The sequence below is a fragment of the Loxodonta africana genome, chromosome 13 (genome assembly GCF_030014295.1).
Source record: "Loxodonta africana isolate mLoxAfr1 chromosome 13, mLoxAfr1.hap2, whole genome shotgun sequence".
Lineage (NCBI taxonomy): Eukaryota > Metazoa > Chordata > Mammalia > Proboscidea > Elephantidae > Loxodonta > Loxodonta africana.
Genome location: NC_087354.1, coordinates 14,643,834 through 14,657,655, shown reverse-complemented (window position 1 = coordinate 14,657,655; position 13,822 = coordinate 14,643,834). Strand labels below are relative to the sequence as shown.

The window sequence follows — 13,822 nt, the reverse complement described above, 5'->3', positions numbered from 1 at the left end:
TGCAGAGTGCACAGGATGGAGGTCAAAGATGCACATCCCTACCACCTGGCCGTTCTGGGGCTGGGCAGGAGGAGGGCAGGGCACTGGCCTCATCGCGCCTCAGCAGCTCCACTCTACCCAGCTGGCTCTTGGAGAACAACAACAATGGAAGCTGCCCCGCTCTCCATGCCCCATCTCCCTGCTTGGCCTGGTGAAGCCAGCCGTCCCTCGTCTGTCCCAAGGCATTAGAGCCTGGGAGGGAGGCGGCTCAGGCTCCTTCGCTGACACAAATCAGGTTTATTTTTCACAGTCAAGGAGACTGGCTCACTGACTCAGGGTCTAAATCCAGGAGATTCTGCGCCATTAAGAAAACTGGCAGATGAATCCCAGTTCTGCAGTTCTCCTTGGGGTCCAGGCCACAGACCTGACATTGCTTGTCACTGCAGTGTCCGTGTCCCAAGGGGGACCAGGAGAAATAGTCTCCATTCTTCTCTCTCCGCTGCCCTCTCCTGAAGCCCTGCCTTGGGAGGACAGAATCCCACCCATGCAAGCAGAGGGCTCAAGCGGCCGCCATGGTCTGTGAGTTGGGACCAGGCCTGTCACTGCCTTCTCCAGAGCAGCAAGGTCGTAGCAAAGTGGTTAAGAGCTGGGACTTCTCGCACCCCCCCCATTTACTAGCCATATGATCTCAGCCAGCTTTGTTTCCCCATCTGTAAAATGGGGTAGTAACAGTGCCCACCTGGGGAGGCTGCTGGGAGGGCAAGATGAGTTAGTACACGTGACCGCTCAGAGCCCTCACTACGTGGCACCTGGGGAGCACTGTGGGCCATGCAATGACTGTTTCTGCTCCTAGGGCAGCCGCCCAGCCTTTTCCCAGAGAGCAAACATCATGAGTTTCTGGGCCCTCCCTACAGCTGAGCTCAGCCTCCTGCCCCTGCCAGCCAGATGGCTGTTTTCTCAATTCCATGATATTAGACAGCCCACCCCCCTCCCCCGCCCTGCCCACGCCATCCACAGCAGCCCAGAAGGCCTGGCACAAGCCCACGTGCTCCCAGGCCAGGCCGCTCCCAGCCAGCGCCCAGCACAGAGGTAATGCTCCACCCAAGTGGCTTGAAAAAATAGATGAATTAGCCCGTTGGCGGATTATTCCAAGACCTTCTCTGGCAGTCTCTCTACAGCGCACCGAAGTGCCCAAGGCATGCTACTGCGGTGGGGGATGGGGGTGGGCTGCCAAATCTGCCAATCCACAGGGCACAGACCCCCCTCTTTCCTGCTAGCAAGAGTGACAGTGTAAAATTCTGCAGCATACACTATTGGTTGTTAACTCCTTTAGCCAAACATTTCCAAGTCAGCACAGAGCTGAAGCCATTTAAAGCAATGCCTTCTCAAGGAGTGGGGCTGGGCAGTGGGTGCAGGCTGCCCCTGGGCCCTCGCTGGGCAGTGGCTGCTCTGGGTGACCCTGAAGCATTTGGTTTGTCCTTGTAGCCTAGTCTCCCACAGGAAAACAGGCACTGTTTGCTTGACAACAGAGGTTCTTTAGGCTTCAACGTTAAAAAAAAAAAAAAAAAAAAAAAAAACCCATTGCCATCTAGTCGGTTCTGATTCATAGCGACCCAACAGGACAGAGGAGAGCTGCTCCACAGGGTTCCCAAGGAGCAACTGGTAGATTCAAACTGCCGACCTTTTGGTTAGCAGCTGAGCTCTTAACCAGTGTGAACCCACCATCATTCAACCAGAAAGACCGAAGACAACAAATCGAATTATTTCTTTAAAGCATTCATTCCCAGACACTGAAAAAGAAAATATGCAATGAGCTCCATGGTTGTCTTATGCATACCCAATAATACAGCTGTAAAGCCTGTCACGCAGGCCAGTCAGCCAGTCTGTTGGTTACACGTCCTGTCCTTGCCGGCTCATGGAACGCTGGCCCAGGCCCCTGGGCTGCTGTATCCAGGCACAGAGGACCCTGGGGACCTGGACACCTTCTTCTCCACCATTGTCCCATATTTTTTAATTCCGAATTATCAACCCCCAAATTAAAAAGGGAGGACTCAATTTTCCTTCACAGAAGAAATTATTTTATTCCATTTGAGAAAAGTAAAAGATACAGATATTTGTTCTTTGCCTGGCAAGTGACTTTCCCATGGGGCTGACTCTGCCTGGGTTGTGGTGACAGGTGTGACAGGAACTGTGCCCCCTGGTGGCATAGCCAGCACAAACATTTGGCCAGAAGAGCAATTACATGATGAAAACATGTCCCGTGGCAAAGTTTCACAAGTTCATCTTAACCCGGAGATCATTTTGGTATTTAAGGAAACATTAAATTTTAAAAATAATTTAAGTGTGGTAATTGAACCTGGGCAAATCGCTGCTTTTTCACAGGAACTGATAAGAAAATGGAAGGCCAATTTGAGGACTCTTCCTCTACACTTCCTCCTCTCAGGGATGTGTCAAGGCTTTACCAAAGCCACCCCGTTCCAAAAGCCAAGCCAACGTGGTCCAGTGCCATCCACCACCCCCAAAGCTCGGCATTTGGCTCCCTGTAAACGTCTCTGAGGCTGAGCCACAAGCCACCCTAGTCCATTTCCACTCCTCCGTGACGCCGAGGCTGGCCTCCTGCCAAACCAGCCCCCTGGGCAGCAGGTTCCCTCACCCCTCGGCCCCTCCCCTCCAGCCTCAGCATCGCTGCTGCCCTGTCTTGGGTGGAGGGGACAGAGAGAGTTCTCCCAGGACACACCTCAGGCCAGCAGGCACCAGACCTCCTCCTTTGACGGCCTGTCAACCCTCTAGACCCCCGCTAAGCGTTGAGTCTTTCAGTACGAAGCTATGCTGTATGTAGAGTTTACTCTAGGGGCATCACCTAGGAAGCGTCTTGTGCTGTGGCTCCAGCACCTCTGAGAACGGAGTGGGGGAAGGAGCGGGCTGAGTGCCCCGTGCCCCCGGCACCACCCTTCCAGGGGCTCTGCAGGGCCTTGAAAGAGGGGCCGATGGAAGTACACACATGCTGGAGCCTCATTAAAGACAGGCCTTCATCCTTCTCTCCACACCCACTCAGATCTGGACCCCGTGCCAGCAAGATGGCTTTCAAAGAATGCTTACTCCTGTGAAGCTGGGCAATGGTCCTGTGCGTCCTGCCAGGAAGTGCTGGCCACACCCTCCTGTGACTTAAAACACGCTTGTGTTTCAGACTAGGTGTGTCTAAAAGTGCAAGGAAGACGACTGGAGTTTCCTCAGTATTACAGCAGCTTGGATTGGAGGCTTTTTCAAGTGTAGAAATGACACTGCCTCACAAAGGCTAACTGATGAGGCAGACATGAAGTAGGGCTTGTTACAACTTGAACCAGTCACTCCCTAAAGGAGGCTGAAGCAGCTTTGCTGGGGAGACATACGGCACCCCTTCTCACAGCCAGTCCCCCTCCATGGCAGGCCTGGAGCCGCAAACAGCCAGGCAGCCAGAAGCCGACCCAAGTGCAGCCCACACTGCAGGCCTCCTTGTTAAGGCCATTCGTCTTCCCCAGCACGTCCAACCTGGGGGACACTCACAGCCAGTCCACTAAATGTCCTTAAGAGGCAACAACCTGTCACCTGTCAAGGTCTCTCTCACCTCTCCAAATGCAGGAGGCTGAAGCAGTGTTTTGGTCCTGTAGCCTTGAGTCAGGTGGGGGGCTGTTCCCCAGGTGAGCGCCACCGAGAACACGGCAGTCACTGCCACCGATCAGTCCAGTCGCAGAGGAGAAAACACAGCCCCCCAGGACGTGGCCAGTGACAGCTGATGCACATCAGGAACCCAGCTGCTAAAGCTGGGCTAATTCTCTGAAAACAAAAAGCTTAGTTCCCTGTCTGGGTGGTCTGACCAAAATGGCCGTCTGAAGAGGGGATGGCTGGCACTGGCACCGCTAATTTGGGGGCTTTCCCTGGAATCGCAGTCATTGCTATCGAGCCATTGGGGACAGCTGTTGTGTTCAAGCTACCAGGTGTCTCGCCAGTAGCCTGTATTTTAAAATAGACCAAATAAAACACTGGCAAAACAATCCCAATCAGGAGCATGATAAAAACAGCATTCCACCACTGGATTCCACAGTCTGCACCATTTGTTGGCATCTTCTGAGTAGCAGGAAGCAGCGGCTGACCGGGGGTCTCGATGCAATAACTTTCACGTAGAAAGATTTCTGACTGCACCGCACGCTCAATGTTCTGGTCAATCCCCTTAAAGAAATTTGTCAGCTGGCTGGACTGGCCCCCAGCATCTGCAGCTGCTCTCTCTGGGTCGGGCAGCTCCGTGAAGGTCACTCTGGTCTCTGAGGATGGGCTCGGGAGGGGTTTTAGCTCTTTGTGCGTCTCTGTTAGGATCCCGTGGTTTTTCACTGGAATCTTAATAGATTTTAAACCATATAAGTCTTGTTCACGGATGAAGTTGTTGACTTTCTTAATATCTGCCACCTAGAGAAGCCATTAAGAACACCACCATGAAATACGTAAAGTTCCCTAAAATTCATACCCAAAAAGTGGCTCTTAGCCTTTCCGGGTATTGGATCAACTCCAGCCCGCTTAAAAATCGAATGAATACCAGAAAGCTGCACCTACACACACACAATTAGTTCAGCTGCATAACTTTGGCTTTAACTCAGTCTTACTGTATATCTTAATAACTTTCCCATAGATTTACAAGTTTGATCAATTTAAGATCAGTTTTGGAAAACATTTTTTTTTAAATCTGTTTAAAGCGTCACTGCAACAAAAGGCTTTTAGATGAAACACAATCAAGGTATATAGCCTTCTTCCTTTTTAACTTTTATATACATCTTTATATATATATATATATATATATACATATACATATATATATATATATACGTCTTTTAACTTTTGAGGAGACAGTGCCCCCATCCGGCTGACTTCCCTCTCACATCAGACCCCAATCAGTAGCTGCCTTAGCTGTTATCATTCAACAAACACTCGCAGGGCCTCAGCCAGCTCTACAGACCCGCCGTAAGGACGTCATGAGAGGTGTGCCCTTATGGTCTGACACATGTTCTTTCCCAGAAGTGTTGCATGGCATAAAATTATTTTTTAAATAAAAGTGACCTATACTTAATTCATTGGGAGAATTTCACAGTACTTATTAACAATGATTAGAAAACCAGACCCAGTGCCGTCGATTCCAACTCATAGTGACCCCTATAGGACAGAGTAGAACTGCCCCACAGAGTTTCCAAGGATGATTAGAAACACGTAGGGAATCACAAATCAAGTTCGAAACTATGGACTGAGCACTTCCACTTCAGTATCAGGACTCCAAGAGAAGGGAACACCTGTGTGGATTTTATCAGGTGACAAAGTTCATCATAAACTTCTCGTAATCAAGCATGCTGACCTCTGACCCTAACATTTAAGAAGTGGGGGGACATTTAAGTCAAAAGGCAAACCTTCCCTCAAGCTGATGTTTGAAAACTTATCAAAAGCATCAGAGATGGACTCTAATGTTTAACTCGTAAGTCTGCTTAAACTAGAGTGCAAATACGGCCAAGGGACCTGGAAATAGAGCCTGACTCAAATCGACCATCCCCATTTTCATTATTTAGAAACTGCTTTTGTCATTTAATTGAACTGTGGTGGATGATATTTTTGATTTATTATGTCCTAACATGAGATGCTTGAGGTCCTTTCATCCTTGCTCCTAATAAAAAAAAAGGAAATCACTCACTTCCCACAGGAAAGCTGACCACTTACAGGGGAGTCCATAGTCTCTGCTGTCTACCCAGGCCTTTCTAGGGTGGGATGCATTTCTCGACCCATGCTCTACAAACACTTCACAATGCCACATAAGGTGACTGTAAAAGTCAAATATAAACGTCAGTACAATTTAACGACCTCTACGTATCACTGGTGACCAACCTGTTTATTTCCAGGAGAGAACATAACAGCCTCCACAATGTGTTTAGCTATTTGGACCTCGTTAGATAAATGATATTTTAAGGAAGAAAAAAAATGTTTAAGTAAGTAGCTTATATAGCCTTAGAGAAGGCCACAGAACTTTGAAGCACAGCGTTAGTTAGAAAAATGAATTACACAAAATAGCTTCAATCTAGGAGAAAAAATACAGGAATTCTATAAATACTTTCCTACTTACTTTGCCATTGTTAATCACTCTGAATGCTAAAAACATAATTAAAAAGAAAAACAGGGTTACACAGATACACAGCATACAAAGACTAACTAGATCATGCAGTTCTAAGAGAGACATTTACCAGTCAAACAAGCTACTATCAGCAAGAAAAGGTTAAAAATAAATAAATAAATAAATAAAAGTAGCAAGAAAAACAAGCATCCAAAGAAATCTTGGATAAATTTTGCCTGGCATCTCCAACCCTACTAGGTCTTAAATAAGATGTGCTTTAAAAAACGAAAGAAAAAAAAAAAAGTTTCTGCATTTCTACTTGGAGGGGCAGGAAGAGTAGAAAGAAGTACCCTGCACAGAGAGGGAACTGCCCCATCGCCTGAGAGCCCAGACTGACCCTCACTCTTTATTACCCCCCCAGGTTCAGAACTAAACGTTCTTTCATCTGCCTCTCTGGCTAATCAGGAGAGGCCTTTACTGCTACAAGGTCCCCGAGTGGCACAAACGGTTTGCCAAGCACTGCTAAACTAAGACTGGCAGTCTGAGCTCACTGAGTGGTGCCACAGAAGTAAGGCCTGGAGATCTGCTTAAGTAAAGAGTACCCACCCCCACTCCCCCTGCTGCTGAGCGCACTCCAACTCAGAGTGGCCCTATAAGACAGGGCAGAACTGCCCCATAGGCTTTCCTAGGGTGTCATCTTTTTGGAAGCCCTGGTGGCATGGTGGTAAAGTGCTGCAGCTGCTAACCAAGAGGCTGGCAGTTAAATCCACCAGGCGCTCCTTGGAAACTCTATGGGGCAGTACTACTCTGTCCTAGAGGGTCGCTATGAGTTGGAATCAACTTGATGGCAATGGGTTTTTTTTTTTTTTTTTGGAATCTTTATGGAAGCAGATCGCCAGATCTTTCTCCCTCTGGGCGGCTAGTGGGTTCTAACCGCTTGACTTTCAGTTAGCAGCTGAGCACTTTAACCACTGCGCCAACAGGGCTCCTTTCCAGTAAAAATTACAGCCAAGAAAACCCTGTGGAAGCAGTTCTACTCTAACACATGGGGTCACCGTCTTGTTTGTTTTGCTGCTACAAGAGGCCTCTCCCGGCCACCTCTCAGGGGTCAGGAGGAGGCAGCAAGACCCTACCGCTTAGTGAGTTGCCATGTCTCTCACCCTGTCCCCGAGGGCTCCTTACTTTGCAGCCGTACTGCAGTGCCAGCTTGTTGAGGCTGTCCTCCTGGGCCAGCTCCCGCTGCAGCAGCACCACGTCGGCGGCTCCTGGCTGGTGAGGGCGGTGGGCGCAGTCCTCGTGGCGCTCCTTGCCCCGGGGCCGCAGTACCACCCGGCCTGACTCTTCCTCAGAGGAGTCCCCTGAGTCTCCGCTGCCATCCTTAAACACGTAAACGTGGCTGCTGGGAGTCCTACACACAACCGGGCCTTGGAAGGTCTTGGTTAATACTTCCTTCTGCCTCATCTTCTTAACTGAAAACCAAACCCGGGGTTAATTCCACACAAAGCATATTCACTCCTCTGTGGCCGCATTAAAGGTAAGGGTCCTCTGCTGTTAGAGGTCATTTCTCTCCCTAATCACTGGACGTGCTCAACAAGTACCATCAGTCCCAAAACTGTGCTTATGCTGGCTGGGAGGGAAGGAGGTAGGCAGAGTAAAAACACTGCATTTTTTCCCTAAGTGCACACTTTTTGCCCAAAAAGCAAAGGTTCCCCCTTCTCCTCCCATTATTCCTCACCCACAGCTGTGTCCCCTCAACAGCCACAACTGTAAAGAAGCGACTTCTATTTGTGGTCTCAGAGTTGTAAAGAGGAGGGGGGTCCCTGCCATGAGAGGCAAGTACTGCATCCTAGCCTTCTGGCCCCTGAGAATCTTAAATTCCCAACCTTTCCCCCAAAACTGGTATTCAATACTGGGCACATTGCAAGTATCTTCACTAAGGTCAAGACTAAGGGCACTTGCTTGCCAAGAAGCACCAGGAGAAGAAATTACTTGTATTTTGAAACAGCTTGAATATAATACGTGAGGCAAGTTAGGGGCAAATCCCCGTCAACTGAGACCTTGGCCCCTTGCTCACAGGTCTCCTGGCTTTCATTCCATCTGCCTGTCCGGTCTTCCTTTTCACTGCCAGCCAAGTGCAAACCCACAACGCCCCCTTTCCCCTCTCCGAACTGTTCCAACGAGATTCAGGGCTGAAATCTCAAGCACCGGAACTGACGGCCTCAAAAGAACCGCTGGCACCGGGGTCCTGCGAGCCGCTGGGGAGCAGACCACCGGGGACAGCCCGCGACCCCGCGCCGAGACCCGCACTCCCTCCCCTCCGAGCTCCGGGCCGGCAAGGGGGCCCCGGCAGGTCTCAGGCCTCGGTTTCTCCCCAGCCCCTTCCGTGGACGGAGGGGGCCCCGAGGCCGGAGCTGACAAAGGAACCGGCCAGCGGCCGCCCTCGGGCTCACACGGGCGGGGCCCCGACGTTCTACAAGGGCGTGATCTTTAACCTCTGACCTCCAACCCAAGGATGTACCGCTGGCCCTCGACGGTCCCGGTCGCCCCCTCCAGCTGGGGAGTGGCCGCCCGCCCCCAAGCCGACCAGCCAGGCCAGGCGGAGCGCCTCACCCCCTCAGTGTAGGCCCGGGTCCCTCAGCGCCCAGGCTCCGCCGCGCCCGCTCCGCCGCCGCCTCGCCTGCCGATTGGCCTCGAAAATCAGCGGGCCGATGGGCGGGGCCTACGAGGCAGCCAATGAAATCTCCGGTGGGTGGGCACTGGAACGAGCCAAGCCGTGCAGAGAGGTCAGCCCCGGGATTGCGGGGCCCGGGGGCGGGGCCGCGGGGCGGACACCAGGGGCGGGCACGGGGGCGGGGCCAAGGGGCGAGGGGTCGGGGCCCGGGGCCGGGGCCAAGGGGCGAGGGGTCGGGGCCAAGGGGCGGTCGCCAGCGGCGGGGCCCGGGGTCGGGGCCAAGGGGCGAGGGGTCGGGGCCAAGGGGCGAGGGGTCGGGGCCAAGGGGCGGTCGCCAGCGGCGGGGCCCGGGGTCGGGGCCAAGGGGCGAGGGGCCGGGGCCAAGGGGCGGTCGCCAGGGGCGGGGCCCGGGGCGGGGCTCCCAGGGCCGACGTCCGCCCTGCCGGGCCAGCTGCGACGGCGGCTGCGGCTTTTGCTCCTGCTCTGGGACACTGGCCTCGCGAAGTTCACAGCTGTGTGCTGAGCCCCAGCCCTCTGGCCACGAGAAGAGGCCTTTGACCCCGCCCTGTAGGTAAATGCCCGCGGGTCTGTGGCGGGCCCGGGTCCCCAGAAGAGAGGGGGTCACCGCCGAGCCTCCCGCGGAGAAAGCTGCCCCCGGCTCCGTCTAGATGGGCCGGGGTCTCCCTGCGCGGGGTGTCGGCGGACCCTGAGCCTTTGGACGCCGGGACCACGAGAATAAAAGCAGAAAGGTCTGCTAACATCGAACCACAAATAAAGTAATATTTATCAAACACCGGATGGTGGAGGATTTCTTAAGCTTAAAAGTGATGGATGAACTGTCTCACACGCCAAGGCACAAACGCTTAAAACTTCTATCCAAACATGAAAACCGTAATTACCAAACGATAACCAGGGAAAACCTCACCAAATGACTCAGACCCCAGTAGAGAAAAACCAGCAGTTAAAAGCCTATGCCTTTGTGACTGTTGACTTGGAACTCATATCTAATTTAACAGGTTGTCTTTTGTGTCCACAAAGCCTCTCCGGAGCACTACAAAGTACATTTTTCCATATTTTTCTATATTATATACCATATTTTAAGTCATGACGTCCAAAAATATGTCTTCAAAATGGAAAAAATCATTTTCATGTTAGGTAATATATGACTGGCAGAAAAAGAGGCAAAGAGAGAGAAAAAAAGGAATCTTACTATAAATATTTGTTCATGATGGGGAACCCTGCCAGAAATTGCATTTGTAGTTTTTACTCTTCTCTGATGACAGACATGGAGGCCTGCTGGTTCAGTGGTTAAGAGCTTGGCCGCTAACCAAAAGGTTGGCGGTTTGAATCCACCAGCTGCTCCTTAGAAACCCTATGGGGCAGTTCTACTGTGAGTCCCAATCCACTCCACAGCGATGGGTTTGGATTTTTTTTTTTTTTGGATGAAAGACATAAGAAAACTTTGTTACACCACGTAAGGACAAGATCAGAACTCAATCCTCTGTTTCTTGAAAGACCTTTGTATGTGTCAGATATTTCAGTTGTGTTGGGAATATGGCCTGCCGCCACGTCTCCCATCCAAGCCACCTAAGCAGAGGCCTTGGAACCGGAACATTCCTGATAAAGAGGCTATGAGTTTGGCCACTGTCTCTCTGCCAGTCCCTTCTCCTTTGTGGGGAAGCCTTTCTCCCTCTTCTGGGCACATGGTAACTTTCTGTGTCCTGCTCATTCATGGGCACCACATAGCACCTGGCCAACCCCACTTCTATATTGTCTCCTCCAACTGCCACAGAGGGGTGTGTGCAGAATATCTGTCCTGCACTGGCCACAAAGGGCGACTCCCTAGCCATGGGAGACTGCTGCCCACAATTGAAGCTGACCTTGCTCTGTCTATTCGTTATGTGAAATAATAAAAATAAAATAATACAAAAAAATAATAATGAGAGAAAATGTAAACCTCAGTAGCAATCGAAGCGATATAAATCCAAATAACAAGACTTCAGAATAACCGCTCAAAGGCTATCCATCCCACTTACAATAACAGTCAAATTCTTTATCTTGGGTGGTGAAGCCCAAGATGTGCAGACTCTAAACCTTCTCTGTGGCTCTCCCCACTCCTTGCAGTCACACTGTGCTGCGTTCGGCCTCTTAACATCCTTCTCCCACCTCAGGCGCTCGTCCTTTGCTGTTCCAAGAATGTCTCTTTCTTGGTCCTTGTCATTACTGGATTTTCTGACCCTCAGGTCTCACATGAAAGTCACCTTCTCAGTGAGGTGCTCCCATCCACCTTGTAAAGGTAGATGTCCCCTCTGTGCTTTGTCAGAATATTCTCATTCTTCACAGCATTCCTCAGTTAATTTACTTATTTTATCGCCATGTCCCTGGGTGGTGCGAATAGTTTACGCTCAACTACTCACTTAAAGGTTGGCAGTCCAAACCCACCCACGGTGCTGCAGAAGAAAGGCCTGGTGACCTGCTTCCATAAAGATTACAGCCAGGAAAACCCCATGGAGCTCAGCTGTACTCTACAAAGAATCAACTCCACAGCAACAGCTCTGGTTTTGGGTTTCGTTTTGTTTTATTGTTGGGATCTTCCTACCCCAAACACCACTATACTTACTTCCAATGCCCAGCTCAAATGCAGTCACTTAGTATGTGCTCACAATTCTATTGGTTCCGTAGGCGAGACATCAAGTGAGCTAGGCCAGGCAGGATACACAGAGAGAGGACAGCAACAAAACTCAAGCCCTGGTGTGTCTGACTCCAGAGTCCACGCTGTCGTCAGCTACCAGCAGTATTTCTGGCCCAAGGCCCTTGGCCATGACCTGGGGATTTGGCAAGTCTACCCATTGCTGTCGAGTTGATTCCTACTCATAGTGACTCTATAGGGCAGAGTCGAACCAATTCTAGGAGTCAGAATTTAAAGGCATGATTAATGGAGACTGGAGTCAGAACAAAGTGTGAAAACCTGCATTAATGTAGCTTCTCTCTGTCAGTTATGGTTCTTTCATTCATTCAACTTATAGAGCTCCTTTTATGTGCTAAGCACTGGGGGCACAGTGGGGAACCAGGCTGCCAAGGCTGCATGGGGCTGACAGTTCCAGAGGGGAGACAGACATACACAGAATACATCATTACAGATTATGCTAGGTCTATGAAAGACTCAAACTAGGTCATGTCTATTAATAAAAATCATGCAAACTTTGTAAAAGCAAAAGGATAGCTGTGCGTCCTTTCCCTGTCATACTGGGGTATTATCTCGAAGGCCCATCCAAAAATTATCTGTTCCTCTAAGGCAGCTGTTCTCAAAGTGTGATCTGGGTGCCCTGGTGGTTCCTAAGACCTTTTCAGAGGGTCTATGAGATCAAAACTATTTTCATAGTAATGCTAATATTATTTGCCTTTTTCACTTTGTTCTGTCTTGAATGTACAGTAATTTGTTGTTGTTGTTAGATGCAGTCAAGTCGGTTCTGACTCATAGCGACCCGATGCACAACAGAACGAAACACTGCCCGGTCCTGCACCACCCTCACAATTGTTGCTATGTTTGAGCCCATTGTTGCAGCCACTGTGTGAATCCATCTTGTTGAGAGAGTCTTCTTCTTTTTTGCTGACCCTCTACCAAAGACGATATCCTTCTCCAGGGACTAATCCCTGCTGATAACGTGTCCAAAGTATGTGAGAGGAAGTCTTACTGAGACAGATAGGGTTAACTCTGCTGGTGGAACAAAAGAGCTGTTAAAAGATGACCATCTAGAAGTTGAGTAAACAGGAACCACACCCTGTCAACATGAAATAAGGTTAAAACAACCCGTGAATTACTACCTCCTTCTTAGTGTTTTTCTAGTCCCTTTCCCCTTTACAGATTCCACATGCACAGAAGAACAAAGTGTAACCACTGTTCGACTTTCTTTAGCCTGCGGAAGAGGGCAATGTAGTGCCCAAAATCAGTGCACCTGCACTATATCCTATATCCTATAATAAGTGATGCCAAGGGCTGCCAAGAGGACTCCATCTTGAATATCAGTGGGTTCCATCTTGGATTCCAGATGCCAGCGCAACCTAATTAGTATGCACCGCCATTCTGAGAAGTACCTGCCCCTTGAAAGAAATCCAGTAAATATTCATTACTGTGTTGCCTCCACTGAACCCAAATAAGCCCTAATCTTGCTTCGGTTTTTGAGTCAGTCTTTTGGAGAGGCGTAAGTCCCCACTGACTCCTTTTATTTGTCACAAGTAAAATAAACCTGTTAGAGCTGAACCCAAAATTGTCTCCTGTGTGTATTCTTACAAGAGAAAGACAAGGACCCATTGAATCTGAAGGGCCTCCATGCCCTCGGCAGTAACATCACCATCCTTGCTTCAAAGCAGCATTCTGGTTGTACTTCTTCCAAGACAGGTTTTTCGTTCTTTTGGCAGTCTGTGGTATATTCAATATTCTTCGCCAATACCACAATTCAAAGTAATTAATTTAGTAATTTAGCCAACATTTATTGGACCCTTACAGGGTACCATGCAACAGATCTGAGCATGACACCTGTATGACATATGTGCTGTTATAATTCCCATTATAAAGATGGAAAACTCTGAGTGTGGGAGAAGCTGCAAGATGCCTACCCAATATCTATTCTCACCTTTTTTCCTTAGAAACAGAGCCCCTGTATTATTTGGGAGACCAATGCGCTAAGCCAAGACTACATTTTCCAGCCTTTCTTGCAACGTGGTGTACAATAAGTTCCAGATAATGAGATGTAAATGTAAGTATTGGGTGGGACTTCTGGAAAGGCTCTTAAAAGGAGGGGACATATGGAAAATCTCTGTAAAATGTATGTGCCCTTTTAATCCTTCCTCCTGCTACCTGAAATTGAGATGTGATGGCTAGAACACCAGTAGTCATCTTGGACCATGAGGCAACATTGGAGGTAGAATCCATGGAAGATATGTGAAAGAGCAATGATAAATATCATTATTTAAGCTACTTTTTAAGATCTCTGTTAGCAGCTGAACTAATTCCTAACTTACATTTTTAGGTACAAAAAGATTAAGTTACTTGC

At 49.5% G+C, this 13,822-nt stretch overlaps 1 protein-coding gene across 4 annotated transcripts; it reads right to left on the bottom strand.

The window, feature by feature from the left end:
* Positions 1-1,578: 1,578 nt before the first annotated feature.
* LYSMD4 (LysM domain containing 4) lies at positions 1,579-8,796 on the bottom strand. Of its 4 annotated transcripts, none has more exons than XM_064267057.1 (3): positions 8,708-8,796; positions 7,280-7,566; positions 1,579-4,419 (listed from the first exon to the last, which is right to left on the bottom strand). In XM_064267057.1, the coding sequence occupies exons 2-3, from the start codon at positions 7,556-7,558 to the stop codon at positions 3,808-3,810; spliced, it is 891 nt and encodes a 296-aa protein (XP_064123127.1). In that variant the 5' UTR covers positions 7,559-7,566; positions 8,708-8,796; the 3' UTR covers positions 1,579-3,807. The 4 variants fall into 4 exon arrangements, with proteins under 4 accessions (XP_064123127.1, XP_064123126.1, XP_064123128.1 ...); XM_064267056.1 differs by lacking the exon at positions 8,708-8,796 and adding an exon at positions 8,597-8,703; XM_064267058.1 differs by lacking the exon at positions 8,708-8,796 and adding an exon at positions 8,616-8,703.
* Positions 8,797-13,822: the final 5,026 nt, after the last annotated feature.